At 39.2% G+C, this 18,962-nt stretch overlaps 1 protein-coding gene and 1 pseudogene across 1 annotated transcript in view; one reads left to right on the forward strand and one right to left on the reverse strand.

Moving 5' to 3' along the window:
- The window catches only part of LOC138378418 (zinc finger protein 678-like), a 28,164-nt gene extending 26,643 nt beyond the window's left edge, over positions 1 to 1,521 (reverse strand). Inside the window, 1 exon segment of the mRNA XM_069463761.1 lies at positions 1,355 to 1,521. Within this exon segment, the coding sequence (XP_069319862.1) occupies positions 1,355 to 1,521 (167 nt within the window).
- Positions 1,522 to 9,887: 8,366 nt separating this feature from the next.
- On the forward strand, positions 9,888 to 12,928 carry LOC138378423 (forkhead box protein K2-like; annotated as a pseudogene).
- Positions 12,929 to 18,962: the final 6,034 nt, after the last annotated feature.

The following is an 18,962-nucleotide window of genomic DNA, read 5'->3' on the forward strand; positions in this document are numbered from 1 at the left end:
AATTAGATTTGCCACATTAAAAATATTAACCATTGTTATCCATAAACCTTTGAGAAATATTTAGGTATACTTCATTACATACTCACATTCAAAATGTGTGTGAAAAAGTTGTACACTATTGTTTTCAAATATTTATAAATTGTACACACTTTCATGCCCACACAACCACAATATAAACTTTTAGTATAAAAATATTAAAATGATTTGAAAAGACAAAAGGATAGTGATCAAAACTAAAAAGTGAAATTGATTCATTACATTTCAATAAATTTTTATAAAATATAAAAATATTTTTATTTATTATATCTGTATCTACCTACAAACTGTTTTTCAATTTTTTTTTTGCTTTAATATTGGTGTTCTTGTCTTTCTGGAACTTCTACATACATAGTTCTGTGTGTTTTTCAAGTTGATGTTAAGTAAAGTTTTCTTTAAAAAATAAGAATTGTTAATCAGTAGAGGCAGCATAAAACAATCGTCAGCCATGATTTATTTTTATATAAAAATAAAAATATAAGAATTCTGCCTACTTGCTATTTGCTTGAAAGAATTAACTATTTCCTTACTAGCTTGACCTACTCCCTTAAGGAAATTTTTTAATTGTTGTTAATTGTTTCACAGAATAAAATAAGTCTGTGACATTGCATTGAGACTCTAACCACAAAGTATTTACTGGTGAGTAATGTATGTTCTTAACCTGGGGAAGAGAACAAAGTTTCTCTTCACAGCTTCTCCAAGTCAAGGTCTGGTTTAAACAAATTTTCTACATGGCCATTTTTAAGAATGTCTTCAGATGAAAAACGTACCATTCTTATGATGTCTTAAAAGATCAATTATGTTGTGCTTTATATAAAACATGGCATGTCCATGCCATCACCTGCAAAGCCTCTGGGAACAAAGCCTTGAACATCCAGTGACAGGAATATGCCCAAGGATCACTTGAGACAGAAAAATGTTTGTCAGAGTACAGGTGATAGGGGACCCAATTAAAACACAAGTGGGGTTGAACACACAGAAATACATTTACCTTTGCATGAGCGTAAATGATTCATTTTGAGTCAATTTTGTACAGGTTTGTGCTAGGAATCCAGCTTCATTTTTTCTGCATGGTTGATATCCAGTTTTTCTAGCACTATTTGTTGACAACTCTTCCCCTCTCCCACTGAAATGCATCTACACCCTTGTTCCAATCAATTGTTAGCTCAAGCTCCCTAGGGGACCCGCTGTGACCCTTGCTCTGGTGGCAGGATGTTGCTGCTGCCTCTTTGCGCCGCAGTGGGACTCACATAGCTAGTGTCCAGATGGAATATAGTGAAAAATCCAAAAGGACAAAATTATAAAACCTGCCAAATACCTCTCCGAATTGGAAAAGAGCCTCTTGCTTGCTTTAGTAAAAAATTCCGAATATGTGCTGGAACGTAAGTAAAGTGATGCGATATAGGAAATACTGCCCTCAAGCGACGCACCTGGGCAGCGCTTGCCACGCATGCAACTCTTAGCTGAATGCAAGGAGCGTGCCATGGCGGTTTTCCACACAGCTGAAGTGCTGGAGAACATCAAGCCTGGCACCAAATCAATTACAGGTTGTGAAAGGAAACAGAAAGTGAAGCGCAGTGTCAGCCCACTTCTGAGTACCCACATCCTGGGGAAGAAGAAGATTGCCAACAGGATGCCCTTGAGCAGCTCTACTTCCTGCAGAGTCAGGGATGAGGGGAAGAAGAGGCCGAATACCGCCCCACTCTGCAGCCCACAATCATTTGCTGCTGCTTATAGAGAACTGTTCAATGACGAGAAAGAGTTCCTTGCTTCCCAGTATGTGAGGGGACTGCTCCACCTGTTATTCAGCTGTCAGAATAACTTCCAATAAAAACTACACGAGCAAAATCTCCCAGGAAGGTGCCTTTAAAAAGACACATGAGGAAGAACCCCATCAACCAATTTCCATCTTACAACTGATACAAATGAATGAGGTGCAGGTGGCCAAAATACAGCAGGTAGAGCCAGAGTGTGAGATGGCAGAGGAGGCACACAGGATAAAAAATAGAAGTTCTCTATAAAAAGATGCATTGGGAAAGGAAATGATGAACTTTTACAGGGGAATGATAGCCTATTTCCTCATTTAACCAGCCCTTTCCCAATTCACTCTAAGACTTTGGAGGTGCCTCTTTTGTAAGTAACCTGTTGGCAAAGAAACTCTGGAACATGAACTAGCAGTCAGTAACCTGGAACAGAGCTACAGCTAGGCAAATTAGAGTGGTGTAGTCTCTTATTTAAGAATACATTCACGGAAACACCTGCACCCTATGTACCCCTTAAATGGTAAAGAAGCTCTTAGAGTCTTCTGAAAATTATCACCGAGTATTAATATTCTGAAAGTAATGTTTCTTAATTAGAATTCATACAGGAACCATGTGTGAGTATTTTTGTATTTTCTTTAATCAAATGCAAGTGTGACTATAAAAAAATCAATTGACAAGAATTATATGGGTTTATTTGTGGACTCTCAGTTGTATTCCATATATTTATTTTTCTACTCATTTGCCATTACCACAGTTTTGATTCTGCAGTTTTGTAATATATTTTAAAACTGGAAAGTGTGAGTTCTCCTTCTATTTTTCAGTATTTTTTTTTTTTTTTGGCTACTAGGTGGACAATTCCATATGAATTTGAGAATATGCTTTCCCACTTCTGAAAAGACAGGCAGTTTTTTTTTTTTTTCCTTTTTTTTTTTATTTAATTTTACAGAATCAAAGAGTCTAACAGTATATCTTGTTAGATACAGTATGTCCTCATAATGTATACATTATTTCTTGTACAATGATATGAAATAATATGGGAAATGTTCATGATAAATTATTAAGTGAACAGTGCAAGTTAAAAACAATAGTTTCATATTTTTTTCCCCACCCCCCCTTTCCCGAGTCAGCACCTTCAAGTGTTACCACTCCCCAAACGGTGTGCAATGCACTCATTGTGTAGGCATACCCCCATCCCCTCCCCCACCCCCCACCTCAGTCTGATGTCCGATTGGTGTCGTTTCCAGATTTGTATTTAGGTGATGATCAAGGAAACCAATTTTCTGGTGAGTACATGTGATGCTTGTTTTTCCATTCTTGGGATACTTCACTTAATATAATGGGTTCCAACTCTCTCCAGGAGAACCATAGAGATGTTGTATCTTCATCAATCCTTATAGCTGAGTAATATTCCATGGTATACATATACCACAGTTTACTAATCCAATCATGTATTGATGGGCATTTGGGTTGTTTCCACATCTTTGCTATTGTGAATTGTGCTGCTATAAACATTTGGGTACACGTGCCTTTGTTACAGAATGACCTTTTTTCCTTTGGGTATATGCCCAGTAATGGGATTGCTGGGTCAAATGGCAGGTCTACTTGAATCTGTTTAAGATACCTCCATAATGCTTTCCACAGAGGTTGCACTAGTTTGCAGTCCCACCAGCAGTGTATTAGTGTTCCTGTCTCTCCACACCCACGCCAACATGTGTTGTTTTGGGTTTTTTTGATAAAGGCCATTCTCACTGGGGTTAAGTGATATCTCATTGTGGTTTTGATTTGCATTTCCCTGATGATTAGAGATGTTGAACACTTTTTCATATGTTTGTTAGCCATTTTTATATCTTCTTTTGAAAAATTTCTATTCATGTCCTTTGCCCACTTTTTGATAGGGTTGCTTGATTTTTTCTTGCTGATTTTCCTGAGTTCTAAATAGATTCTTGTTATCAGTCCTTTATCTGATGTGTAGTATGCAAAAATTTTTTCCCATTCTGTAGGTGGTCTGTTTATTCTCTGGACTGTTTCTTTGGCTGTGCAGAAGCTTTTTAATTTAATCATGTCCCATTCATTTATTTTTGTTGCTGCTGTGATTGCCTTGGGGGTCTTCTTCATAAATTCTTTGCCTAGGCCAATGTCTGTAAGAGTCTTTCCTACATTTTCTTCTAGAATTCTGATTGTATCACGCCTAAGGTTTAAGTCTGTTATCCACCGTGATTTGATTTTTGTGAGAGGTGAAAGCTGTGGGTCCTGTTTCAGTCTTCTACAAGTGGCTAACCAATTCTCCCAGCACCATTTGTTGAATAGGGATTCTTGTCCCCAGAGTATATTCTTTCCCGCTTTGTCGAAAATTAGGTGACTATATGAGGATGGTTCTATATTTGGATTTTCTGTTGTGTTCCACTGGTCTGTGTCCCTACACTTGTGCCAATACCAGGCTGTTTTAAGAACCACGGCCTTGTAGTATAGTTTGAGGTCTGGCAAATTAATACCTCCCATTTTGTTTTTGTTGCTTAAAATTGCTTTTGCTATACGGGGTCTTCTTTGATTCCATACAAAGTGTATAATTATTTTCTCTATGTCTGTAAAGAATGATGTTGGTAATTTAATAGGGATTGCATTGAATCTGTAGATCACTTTGGGTAGTATAGACATTTTAACAATGTTGATTCTTCCGATCCACGAGCATGGTATATTTTTCCATCTATTTGCAAGTTCTGCTATTTCTTTTCTCAGTGTTTCATAGTTTTCCTTATAGAGGTCCTTTACCTCTTTAGTTAGATATATACCTAGATATTTTATTTTCTTTGTTGCTATTTTGAAGGGTATTGAGTCTTTAATTTGGTTTTCCGATTGACTGTTATTGGCATATATAAATGCTTCTGATTTGTGTATATTAATTTTGTAGCCTGAGACTTTGCTGTATTCGTTAATCAATTCCAGGAGTCTCTTGGTTGAATCCTGGGGGTTTTCCAGATATAACATCATATCATCAGCAAAAAGTGAGAGTTTGATCTCTTCCTTCCCTATTTGGACTCCCTTGATTCTGCTCTCTTGCCTGATAGCTCTCGCAAGGACTTCCAATACTATGTTGAAAAGTAATGGAGACAATAGGCAGCCCTGTCTGGTTCCAGTTCTAAGTGGGAGTGCTTTCAGTTTTTCCCCATTCAGTATGATGTTGGCTGTGGGTTTGTCATATATGGCTTGTATCATTTTTAGGTAGGTTCCATCAATGCCTATTTTGTTAAGCGTTTTTATCATAAAAGGGTGTTGAATTTTGTCAAATGCTTTTTCTGCATCTAATGAGGGTATCATATGGTTTTTGTTTTTGCTTCTATTTATGTGGTGAATTACATTTATAGATTTACGTATGTTGAACCACCCCTGCATCTCGGGGATGAAGCCCACTTGGTCGTGGTGGATTACTTTTTTGATAAGTACTTGGATTCGATTTGCTAGTATTTTATTGAGAATTTTTGCATCTATATTCATGAGGGAAATTGGTCTGTAGTTCTCTATTTTTGTTGTGTCCTTTCCAGGTTTTGGTATTAATGTTATATTGGCTTGGTAGAACGTGTTAGGGAGAACTCCATCCTTCTCAATATTGGAGAATAGTTTATGTAGGATGGGCACCAGTTCTTCTTTGTATGTATGGTAAAATTCAGGTGTGAACCCATCTGGACCAGGGCTTTTCTTTTTGGGAAGGTTTTTTATTGCTGTTTCGATTTCAGTTCTTGATATTGGTCTGTTCAGGTACTCTATTTCTTCCTGGTTGAGCCTGGGAAGACTATGTGTTTCTAAAAATTTGTCCATTTCCTCCACGTTCTCCAGTTTGTGTGCATAAAGATTTTTGTAGAATTCATAGATGATATCTTGTATCTCTGTAGCATCGGTTGTGATTTCTCCTTTCATGTTCCTAATGGAGGTTATTAGAGATTTTACTTTTGTGCTCTTGGTTAGTCTAGCCAGAGGTGTGTCTATTTTGTTTATCTTTTCAAAGAACCAACTTTTTGTTTTATTAATTTCCCTTATAGTTTCTTTGTTGTCCTTTTCATTTAGTTCTGATTTGATCTTAGTAATTTCTCGCCTTCTGCTGGGTTTGGGATCGTTCTGTTCTTCTTTCTCCAGTTCTTTGAGTCTATTCGTTAGGTTGTCTATTTGCATGTTTTCTGTCTTTTTGATATAGGCATTTATGGATATGAATTTTCCTCTCAGGACTGCTTTAGCTGCATCCCATAGATTTTGATAAGTTGTATCTCCATTGTCATTTAATTCAAAGAAATTTTTGATTTCCATCTTGATTTCTTCTTTTATAGAATAATTATTCAGGAGAAAGTTATTTAGCTTCCATGACTTTGAGTAAGAGTGAGGGTTTCTGTTTGTGATCATTGTTACTTTTATTCCGCTGTGATCTGAGAAGATGCATGGTATAATTTCTATTTTTTTGAATTTTTGAAGACATGATTTATGTCCTAGGACATGGTCAATCTTAGAGAATGTCCCGTGAGCTGATGAGAAGAATGTATATTCTGTGGACTTTGGGTAGAATGTCCTATAGATGTCAGCCATGCCCATTTGTTCTAGCTTTCTATTGAGGTCCATTATGTCTTTGTTTATTTTCTGTTTAGAGGATCAGGCAGGCAGTTTTTAAAATAGAGAGTATATTGACTATATAGATCACTTTGTGGAGTGTTGCCATCTTAAAAATTGAATTTTTTAATCCATGAACACTGGGTGCATTTTCATTTGTTAGGCTGTTCTTTAACTCTTAGAAATATTTTGTACTTTTCAGTATTCAATTATTTCACCTCTTTGATTAAAATTATTCCATAGTTAGAGAGTACTTTTTATTCTGTGGAATTGTTTTCTTAATTTTTGCTTCAGGTTGATTATTGCTGGTATACAGAAACATCATGGATCTTTGTGTGCTAATTTTGTGTCCTCCAATTCTACTGAATTGTGCATTAGCTCTGATAAATTTTTATGGATTATTTGAGTTTTTCTAAAGGCAGTATCATGCCATATGTAAATAGCAAGAATTTTACTTTTTCTTTCTCAATTTGAATGGGTTTTATTATTTTTCCTGCCTAATTTACCTGATTATGTCTTCTAGTGCAATGTTGAATAAAGTGGAGAAAAGTGAGCATCCTTCTCTTGTTCCCAATCTTAGCTGGTGTGGAGAAATTTTAGCCTTTACCCACTGACTTGTTAATTTTTTTAATAAATGCTCTTTTTCCAATTTCTAGTTTGTTGACTGCTTTGATCAAAAACGGTTTTTTTTTGTCTACCATGGAGTACTACTCAGCGATAAGAAACAATGGTGATATAGCACTTCTTGTATTTTCCTGGATAGAGTTGGAACCCATTCTACTAAGTGAAGTATTCCAAGAATGGAGAAATAAGCACCACATGTACTCACCATCAAATTGGTTTCACTGATCATTACCTAAGCACACATTCAGGAATAACATCGATCCGGTGTCGGGCAGATGTGGGTGGGGGAGGGGATGGATGTATACAAACATAATAAGTGCGATGTGCACTGTCTAGGGGATGGACACGTTTGAAGCTCTGACTCGGGGAGGGGGAGAGGCAAGGGCAACATACATAACCTAAACTTTTCTACCCCCACAATATGCTGAAATAATAATAATAATAATAAAAAATGTGTATATATACACACACATATACATACACACACCTCTTCATATAACAGAATGGATTCAAAGTAGATTTGCCAGGTGTCAATAAAAAAAAAGAAAAAGTGTTTTTTTTTTTTTTTTTAATTTTTAGAGAGAAGTTCTCACTATGTTGCCCTGGCTGGAGTGCAGTGGCTTCACAGGCACAACGTAGAGAGCACTGCAGCCTTCAACTCCCCTAGACCCAAGTAATCCTCCTGCCTCAGCCACCTGAGTAGCAGGGACTACAGGTATGTGCAACCATACTGGCTAAGAGATTTTGTTGTTATTTAAATGTTTTTTCTGCATTTGCTGATTTGCTGTGTGTGTTTTCCTACTCAATTCTATTATTGTGTGATTAAATTAATTTATTTTCTTATATTGAATTAATCTTGCATTCCTGAAATAATTCCACTTGCTTTTTGTGTATTATCCTTTAAATATACTGTTTGATTCAATTAGCTAGTATTTTGTTCAGGCTCTTTTGCATCTATGACCATAAGGAATATTGATCTCTAATTTTCTTTTGGTGTCTTTATCTGTATTTCAGATCAGGGCAATTCTGGCTCCACAGAATATATTTGGAAGTGACCTTACCTCTTCTATTTTTTGTAAGAGTCTGAGGAGTATTTTTAAAAATTCTGAAATATTTGGTAGACTTAACCAGGAAAGCCATCTGGTACTGTTTTTCTTTGTTGGGAGTTGCTTTAATATATTTGATTGATTTCTTTTTCTGATTCAGCCTCTTTATATTTTATAGGTTTGTTCCTATTTTCTGTTTCATCATCAGTCACTTTCAGTAATGTATGTGTTTATAGAAGTTTGTTCATTTCATTCAGGTTATCTCTTTGTGCAACTGCTGATAACATTCTTCTATAATCCATTTTATTTCTGTAAGGTATTTATTAGTGTCTCCACTTTCATTTATGATTGTAAATATTCATATCCTCTCTTCTATATTCTTGGTCAGTGTACCTACATATTTATCAATTTTGTTAATCCTATCGGAGAACTAACTTTTAGTTTTGTTCATTTTCTCTAATGTTTTTCTCCTCTCAATTTTATTTGTCTTCTCTGTAATATTTATTAGTCCTTTGTTCTATTAGGCTTGGGTGTCATTTGCCTTTATTTTTCTAAGTCCTTCTATTGTAATATAGGTTTATTTAAGACATTTGTTCTTGTTTCATATAGGCATTCACTGCTTTAACCATCCCTCTAAGCACTGCATTCACTGAATCTATGTTCTGTTATATTGTGTTTTCATTTTTATTTCCCTCTCAGTATTTTCCAATTTCTTCTATATTATCTTCTTTGTTTCATTGATTGCTTATGACTGTGCTGTTTAATTTCCTACTTACAAAGTTTGCATTTTTCCTTTTGTTTTTGATGACTGGCTTCATTCTATTGTGATCAGAGAAGATACTTGTTATAACTTCCATCTTTTTACATTTCTTATCACTTATTTTCTGCTCTAATATGTGGTCTAACCTGGAGAATTTTCCATCTGCGCTTGATAGAAATGTGCATTATGGTCGGTGGAGGAATTTCTTTATGTCTCCTCTATTTGGCTGGTTTATAGCACTTTTCAAATCTTCCTTTCCTTACTGATCTTCTGTCCAGATCATCTATCCATTAAAGAAAATGGGGTATTAAAGTTTCCAACCTGTATTGTAGAATGATTTCTCCTCTCCATTTTGTCAATACTTGTCTCATATATTTTGGCGTTCTGTTGCCTGGTGCATAAATGTTTGTAATTGTATCTTTTTGATGAATCAATTGTTTTTTCAATAAATAATGGCCTGTATCTTTTATAAAAGGTTTTGACTTAGAGTTTATTTTGTCTGATAATAACATAGACACCTAATGTTGCATGGAATATGTTTTTCTATCCTTTCACTTTCAACATATATACATATATATATATCTTTGAATATAAAATATAGCTTTTGTAGATAACACATACTTGGATCATTTTGTTGTTTGTTGTTTAAAATATATTCCTTCAGTTTCTTCCTTTTCATTGTAGACTTTCATATGTTTACACTTAATTAATTACTGATAAGGAGAAACTTATCTATGCTATTTTACTATTTGTTTCCTGTGTACCTCTTACCTTTTTTTTCTTTATTCCCTCCATCAATTTCTTCTTTGCATTCAATAAAGTTTTGTAGGGTACTATTTTGATTTCCTTCTCATTGGCTTTATTTGTATTCTGTTGAAATTTCTTAGTAGTATATATGTGCTTGAATTTAACATTATAAATTTACAAAATCGAGATTGAGGCCACTAGCCACTGCTAATTGGCTTTCCCCATGGCAAACCAGAGGCCTCTGCTCTGGCTCCTAGCTCCCAGTGAGTGGCGGTGGGCTCTCACTCAGGCCGATGGCAGTGGCTTCAGCAGCACCCCGTCATGGGCGGCGGGGCCAGGGGTGGTGGTCCTGGCCAGGATGTGGGGAAGTGGTGCAGCTGGAGGGCTGCCAGTTTGAGTACCTAATTACCAAGCACTCGGCGACCATCAAGTGCATCTCATCACAAGGCTCAGTGGATGTGAGCATGGGCCACTCGAGCTTCATCTCCCAGTGCCACCTCCAGATCTTGACAACCCCAAGCGGCAGTGCTGGCCATGACTGGACAGCCTGGGACCCACCGCCTGCACAGCCCAGGCCTAAAGTGGTGATTTCTAGTTGCATTGCCTTGGCCAGAACAGCGTGTTTGTGGACAGGTGTTCCAGAGGCACCGGGTGCCGCTGTTGCAGCTTCCAAGCTTCATGCACCAGGTTTTCAAGCACAGACTTCAAACCAACTTTCCCTTCCCTATCTGGCCAGAAGAGGAAGAAGCAAGAGGCGCCTGAGTCCCCAGCGAAGGCTGTGCAGCTGCACCTCTCACCTCTGACCATCAACATTCCAAACACCATGGCCCACCTCATCATCCCTCTTCCCTCCACAGTGGGAACTATCAGTGCTGCCAACTCCTGCCCATCCAGCCCCCAGGAAGTGGAGTCTTCAGGTTTCAAAATGGGCCCATTGATGCCCTCTGACCTCAATTTAGTGGCTGAAAACTCGCACCCAGAAAATGAAAAGGAAGCTTCTGGTGGAGGAAGCCCAAAGAATGATTCAAAGCCACCTTATTCCTATGCACAATAGTACAAGCAATTAAAATGGCTCCTGGTAAACAACACATCCTAAATGGAATTTATATGCACATCACTAAAAATTATCCATACTACAAGACTGACAAGGAGTGGCAGAATTCAGTTCCCGACAATCTCTGTCTGAATTGTTATTTCATCCAAGTACCACATTCCCAGGAAGAACCAGGCAAAGGCTCATTCTGGAAGGTAGAGATCCTGCCTCTGAAAGCAAATTAACAGAGCAGGCTTTTAGGAAAAGGCAGCCTAGGAGTGTACCTTGCTTTAGAACCTCTCTGTGACCACTCTCTTCTAGGAGCCTCTCCCAGTCTTGCTGGAGTAGTGTCTGCTCACTGCAGTGGCCCCAGAGCCCTGAGAGCCTGTGGAGGGAAGCCTTGCCAGCCCATCGGGAGCCTGAGCCTGGCAACTCACACCCCAGACCTGCCATCATCCAAGAAGCCTGGGTTGCCCAAAGCTCACCAGAGTCACCTCTGTCCAGCCAGCTGGTCTTGATCACCATTCAGTGGCAGCTACTACAGGTGGCTAAGACTGCTGCCTACACTGCTGCCACCCTAGTACCACAGCAAGGTGGTGACCTAGTGACCTTCCAGCCACCCTTCGTGCAGACAGTTCACGTCTTCCACTAGATACCAGCAGTGTCAGTCACCAGCGTGGCTTGACTGGCCCCAGCGAACACCTACACTGTCTCAGGACAAGCCATAGTCACTCAGACAGCTGTGTTGGCCTTTGCTAGTGCCCAGCTGCAAGAGAATAGAAATCACAGGGAAGTAAAAGTAGAACCTGTTGCTGCAATTAGCCATGGCACATTAGGTGCTGCCAGCCAGATCATTCAGATGTCACAGACCACCTCTGTCCAGATGGTCACTGTAGTAGTGTTATAGCAACTGTTACAGTGTGTGGTTCCAAGGACAAACCAAGCTGCACACAGAGAATGAAGGTTTATTTAATGGCGGGCTCAGATGGGAGTTATCACCAAGTTCTGAATCTGTATACTGGGTGTTTTCCACTTTTATTAGGTTGGGGTGGTCCGAGGGGTGGGGTCTCAGGTGACTGATGCAACAGGTGAGCATGATTACAGAAGCCAGGTAATAGGTTAGTGTTAGATTGATGAGGATCTTCATTATCAGTACAACAGACACCTCTAGGTCAACACCAGCTACCAGTAAAAACTGTAACGCAAAACGGGACTCTTGTGGTACCAATCCCCACTGCGGTCCACTGCCAGGTGAACAATGCCACGAGGAGTCCTTTACACGTGCTGGAGACCCCCGCATCAGCATCTGCCAGGACAGCCATCAGCCTGGGCAGCCAGGGCTGAAGCGAATCAAAACAGAAGATGGCCAGAGCATTGTCATCACCCTGAGTGTGGACACGTCATGGGCAGCTGTGAGGAAAAGGGTGTCTAAAACTAGCGACTGGGAAAGTTTTTCTTACTTTAAAATATCAGTGTTGTGGTGCCAAAAGGGGACATTGCCTCTCACCAATACTAGGAGTGTGCTCTCTCTCAGTGGGTAAAGGCCCTGCGTTTGGACTTCACCTCTCAGTACTGAAAATACAAAACCCAGGTGGCCTGAAAACTCCTTAATTTACAGACAGAAGTCACACTTGAACAAAAACCACACACAACAAAACCTGGTACTTGAGACAGTGTCTCTCCTGCTGAGCGCTCCCTGGGCTGCTGCCTTTGAGCGAAGCTTTTAACTACCAGTGAAAAACCATGGCCCTTCCTGGAGGACCAGGCATCTCCCTGTGAGGATATTGCAGCGTGCTCAGGGGTCAGGGGCAGGTGCCAGCGGACCTCCAGGGACTCGGCCGCCTGCATAGACCAGGCAGGACCACCCTCCCATCCGCCCCCCACCACGGCCCTCGCAGTACTCACCGCTGGTACTGGCAGGCAAGACAGTATTTTGTTTTTCACATGTGCAATTAGAATATTTCGAATTGCACTTTCTTTACACAATAATGAGGTCTGTGACATTTCACATCACTGCATTTCTACTCTGGAAATTTTGTAAATCATACAGGACCTTTCCTGTGGATTTCATTTGGGGAAAAGAAACAAAGTAGTTTTGTGTTTTTGTTGTTTTCAGCCTATGGAATGATTTCTTTATCTTGTTCAGATGGAGCTAGTTTATGACACTTGCAGATTTTCCACGTTAGAGCAGTTGCTTGATGAATTTAATCCACCTCCATTTCAGTGCATAGGACAGAAGACTAATGCTGAGGCTGCATGTGACCGTGAGAATTCAGGGACAAGCTGGTGCTGGGAAAGAACTGCCCGGTCTCATCCGAGCTGCACTTAACTGTTCTCTTTCTTGCTGTTTTTTGTTGTTTGTTTCTTTGTGTTAACTTTGTCCCTGGCAAAATTTTCCATTCTAAGTAAAGCCAGTCTCCTAAGTATTGTGTATTTAAAACAACAGAGCCATTACCACTACATTTTGGGGGAAACTCAGTCTCTTATCACAAGCATTTTCAAACAAAGATCACAGATTTCTCCATAGTGTGTTATTGCAGGTTTAGTCGCCAGCTCAAGGCATCATCTGACCAGCTGTCTTCTCAGTTATATTGCACTTGTCCCCACTGCAGGCGGGAGCAGCCATGCCAATGGAGCGGGAGCTGAATGTTAATTCTAGGGTCTAAGCAAGCACCCTGTGATTAAGCACTGGAAACATTTAGGTTGTTTTCTGGTTTGCAGTAAGAGACTTCCCTGACCTTTCAGAACTGAATTCAGAACTAAGGCTGACTCATCTCCTACCAAAATTGAAAAGGAGAGGAAAGGAAACAAGTGAGATAATGAGAAGTTCCAACCTCCCCCCACCCGTAGCCTCAGCCCAGACTCCTTAGGAAAAAAACATTCTCCTTTCCAGACCTTTCCAGAGTGTTCTAGGGGTTAGGACAGAGCAGCAGTGCAAATAGAAAGAGGATGTTAGCCGTATTTTGAATTTTTAGTGTCATTATCATAATGTTATTTATTTAAATGTAGTAATTTTGGTATTTAACTTTTTTAAGAGAGGAAAAAAATACCTGTAAATTCCTGGTGGAATGAAATGGCTCATAATGGTAAATTCAGGCAATTTTAGGAATGTTTATTAGTTACATAAAGACAAAATGTGATTTAAAAAATCTAGGTTGGTTAGATACCAACTTAGCATTGGTAGCATGCAAAAGCTCTGCTTCTTACACATCCACCTTAGGTTATTGTCGCACAAGTGACATTGTCATTCACGGTGTGCCTATTAACATGAATTTATAAATATTCATGTTTGTCTTTTAAATAATATAGGAAATGAAAAAAAAAGACTAGTTATAAGCCAAAATTCAATAGTATAAGCTATTATATTTACCTTGCAGTTTATTTCTCTGTTCGTCATATTACTTTGAGTTTCTGTCTAGTGTCCTTTCATTTCTGGTCAGAGGACTCCCTTCAGCATTCCTTGTAGGGCAGGTCTACTAGCAAAGAGCATCCTAAGTTTTATCCATCTTTGAATATCTCAATAGCTTTTTTTTCATTTATGAAAAAGGATAGCTTTGTTGGATATAAAATTCTATATTGATATATATTTTTTTCTTTCAGCACTTTACAAATGATATTCAATCCCTTCTGACCTTGTTTCTGATGAGAAATATGCTGTTAATTTTATTGAGAATAATTTGTATAGGATGATTATCTTCTGTCTAGCTGCTTTCAAAATTCTGACTTTCAACAATTTGATGATCATGTGCGTTGGTATGAATATGTGTTTATTCTCTTGGAGTTTCTTGAACTACTTGATGCACATATTTTCTTATTTAAATTATGATATTGTCTGTAATATATTAACAGCTTTAAAAGAATTAGCTTAAGTTCAAAGAAATTTGGCATTTCTAGTATTTTTGTTACTGATTTTCGTGGTAAATTATATTAAGGTAAAGAAAGTACACTCTAATCAATTTAAATCATTTGGAATTTTTTAAGGCTTACTCTGCCATTCATCATATGCTCAATTTTGGTAAAATTTCCATGTACATTCAAAAAGATTGGATTGTTCAAGGGTGCAATAAAAATATATATTTATGTTGTTTTTTTTTTATGAATAAAAGAGGTTTATTGAGCTCACAGTTCCACAGGCTGAGAAGTATAAAGGCATGGCCCTGGCTTCTGGTGAGGGCTGTCATGCTGCATCACAGCATAGTAGAGAGAGGATCAAAGGGGAAGCTGACACTTGTGATGAGGGGGAAACTTGAAGGGTGTCCTGCCTTTCTTTTCTTTTTTTTTTTTTTTTATTTCATCTTCTTGTTATGGGGGATACAGAATTGCAGGTTACATACGTTGCCCATGTACCACCTTTCCCCCCAAGTCAGAGCTCCAGGCGTGTCCGTTCCCCAGGTAGTGCGCATTGTACCCATCATGTAGGTAGGTATATGTCCCTCCCCCCCAGCCCCCCTTCCCGTGTCAGCACCTTCAAGTGTTACCATTCCCCAAACGGTGCGCAATGCACTCATTGTGTAGGCATACACCCATCCCCTCCCCTACCCCCCACCTCAGTCTGATATCCGATTGGTATCGTTCCAAGATGTGTATTTAGGTGATGTTCAGGGAAACCAATTTTCTGGTGAGTACATGTGATGCTTGTTTTTCCATTCTTGGGATACTTCACTTAATAGAATGGGTTCCAACTCTTTCCAGGAGAACCATAGAGATGTCGTATCTTCATTATTCCTTATAGCTGAGTAATATTCCATGGTATACATATACCACAGCTTACTAATCCAATCATGTATTGATGGGCATTTGGGTTGTTTCCACATCTTTGCTATTGTGAATTGTGCTGCTATAAACATTCGGGTACATGTGTCTTTGTTACAGAATGACCTTTTTTCCTTTGGATATATGCCCAGTAATGGGATTGCTGGGTCAAATGGTATATTTATGTTTTATATTGATTAAATAAATGTATTTAATATATTAAAATATACATGTATTTATGATAATATATTAAATATATTTTAATGTCTATTTAACAAGTATTTAATATACTTGTAGAAGCAGTGATAAAAAATTTTCCATCAAAGAAAAGCCCAGAACATGATGGCTTCACTGCTGAATTCTACAAAAGATTTTTAAAAATTAATACTATCCTATTGTAACTATTTCAAAAAATCAAGGAAGAGGAATACATTCCAACTCATCCTATGAGGCTAGTATTACCTTATACCAAAATTAGACATAGACAAAACAAGTACAATGACAGGCCAATGTCCCTGATAAACATAGGTGCCAAAATTCACAACAAAATATTAGCAAACTGAATTCAACTCACAAAAACAGTCATTCATCATGATCATGTTGAAAACAGCCCAGAGATGTATTTTTTTTCACTGAAGCTAACTCTCCTATCAATGCAGTCAATCCCATCCCACTTCTGCAGATCACTGTTCCAACAATTACCTCTCTTTGAAGACTTTCCCCCTCTCTGCCAGAGATTTTCCCCAAGATGAATATGTACCCTTTGTCCCCATCCCATTCCCCACAACTCCCGAGATGTTCCACTCATTTGCTCACAGAATCATGCTCTGGTGCCAGCTTCTCATCTCCTGTCTCTTCTTAACCCACTCCATCTGCCCCCTGTCACTGTCACTCTCCTGAGACTCCTCTTGCCAAGGTCCCTCGTGTCTTCACACTTCTAAAGCAGAGCTTTTTCCAAACACACAACTTTCCAAGTCTTCCCTAATAATGGAAAGGGCATTGCCATTGACTAGTTGCTGGGGCAAATACCTACATGAGTTACCCTGCTCCAACCTGTGAGCAATTCCTCCATCAGGAGTCTGTCCGCTTTTCATTCTGAGCCACCATTTGTCACTGCTCAGTTTTATCACCAGACTTTCTTCCTAACCCTCTTCTCTGCCTACATTCTGACTCCCAACTATGGTCTACTCTCCCCTGAGCAGTCAGCATAACCTCTTAAATTAAGGCACTGCACTCCCCTGCTCAAGATCTACCAAAATTTACCCATCAAACTGGAATAAAAACCGAACTTCTTCCCATGCCCTGAAAGCCACAAGGCCCTGTGAGCTACGGCAGGAGTTCCCAACCTATAGTGAATTGTATAATTATTTCATTATATATTACAATGTAATAATAATAGAAATAAAGTACACAATAAATGTAATGCATTTGAATCATCCCAATACCATCATGCCCCCACCCCCACAGTCCATGGGAAAATGGTCTTCCATGAAAATGGTCCCTGGTGCCAAAACGTTTGGGGACCACTGAGCTACAGCATTGCCCATGTGACCTCCTCTCCTCCTTCTTTCCCTGATTCCTCACTCAGACCCCACTGGCCACCTTGCTGTTTGTTCCTTGAACACACATGGAACACATTCTTGTCTCAGACTCTTGGCACTTTTTCCACTGAGTGTAATGCTGGAGCTCCTTACCTTCCTCGCTTTGGTCAGGTCACTGTTCAAATGTGGCCTCTCAAGAGAGGCTCTTTCTGATGATTCTACCTAAGATAATGAGCACCTCCAATCACTGTATCATGTTCCCTGCTTTGTCTTCTTGGTATTTCCCACCACCTGGGATATTTGTATACCTGAAAAAATACTTAATGTCTTCCTCACTAGATCATCAGCTCATAAAGGCAAGAACTTTGTTCCACCTGTGCTCTCCTCTACCTCATCACTTAGCAACTTCTTGGCAGCATTAGCATTATGACCATAGCCTCTCTTATCTTGTCTCCTTTTGTCATTCTTTCCTAGTTTTCCTCCTCCCACTCTAGCTGCCCCTCTGGGGACTTGTCCCTTAAATTATGATAGTTCTTAGAAATCTATACTCTGTCCACTTTTATTATATAGACTTTCTCTACATGTAAACAGCTACTCTTACACTTCATTCCTTACTGCTAGCTCAGATTCCTGCTCCAGCCTCATATATCTAAATGATGACTACACAGGGCCCCTCTGCTATCTCATAGGCACATCAAGCTTCCCCTGTTTGCAATGAACTTCCCCGTCTCTCAACCCAGCTTCATGGAAAGGCCTGTGTCTGATCCAGTGCCCACTGAGGGGTTTCTATTCAAGTGCACAACAGAAGCCTCCTCTCCTAAACCCTTGCTGGATGCTACAGGATTAGGCACTGACCTAAGTATTCTGTCCCTCTGGGTCATGCAGTTTGACTTCTCTTTACAGGTTTGCTGTGGGGAGGAGAAAAACAATCCCAAGTACTTGAATAGGATTTGTCATTCCAAATGATGAAGACTTAACACAGGAATTCTGCATAAATGATGCAACTGTCAGGACACAGCTATAGTTTAGCAAGCTAACTAGCAAAGTCTTTGTCCAAGTTCTACTTGTACCATATTCCTGGGCAACTTCCTGAGCAGGCACAAGAAGTCATCAGGAAAAGATTAACACCCATGATCCAAGGAACAAAGACTTTAAGGAAGGAGTTCTCAGTCACAACACACATCTGAATAGCCTGGGGAATATAGTCTGTGACTCAGCTTAGACCTACACTCTACTCGGTCTCTGCCTATGGAGCAGATGGTTTTATTACTGCTCGCCATCCCCGCAGCATGCTGTGTGTGCGTGTGTGTGTGTGTGTGTGCACTGCAGGTTCATTTGGGCAATAGGTTGTTGGGGGAGAATCCAGAAATCTCTCTTGCTGTACTTTTTATTTTTTTTATTTCAGCTTATTATGGGGTACAAAAGCTAAGGTTATATATATTGCCCTTGCCCCCCCATCCCCCTGAGTCAGAGCTTCAAGTGTGTCCATTCCCCAGACAGTGCACATTGCTCTCATCATGTAGGCATACACCCATCCCCTCTCCCCACCCCCCACCTCTGTCCGATACCCAATTGGTGTTATTCCCAAATGTGCACTTAGGTGATGATCAGGGAAACCAATTTGCTGGTGAGTGCATGTGGTGATTATTTTTCCATTCTTGGGATACTTCACTACATAGAATGGGTTCCAACTCTCTCCAGGAGAACAAAATGGATTCTATATCACCATTATTTCTTATAGCTGAGTAATACTCCGTGGTATTTATCTTGCTGTACTTACTAGCAATTGTTTTGTGATGAGAAAAACAATGGCAACATCTTAAACCATAATGATTATTAAACTCGTATGCATGTATTTCCTTTCCTTTGGTAGATTTTTTTCTTAAAATTCAGATGTTAATTTCAGGAATCTACTTTTATTTCTAAAGATGCTTTATAAATAAGAAATATCTTACAAAAGCTATCGATGATCCTGGAGCTGTTAGCTTTGTGTCACTGAAAAAATACGAACATATGTGTAAATAAGTTTGTGTTCAGGATCATGCTTGAAGTATTCCTCCAGAACATTTC

The sequence above is a fragment of the Eulemur rufifrons genome, chromosome 30 (genome assembly GCF_041146395.1).
Source record: "Eulemur rufifrons isolate Redbay chromosome 30, OSU_ERuf_1, whole genome shotgun sequence".
NCBI classification, from domain to species: Eukaryota; Metazoa; Chordata; class Mammalia; order Primates; family Lemuridae; genus Eulemur; species Eulemur rufifrons.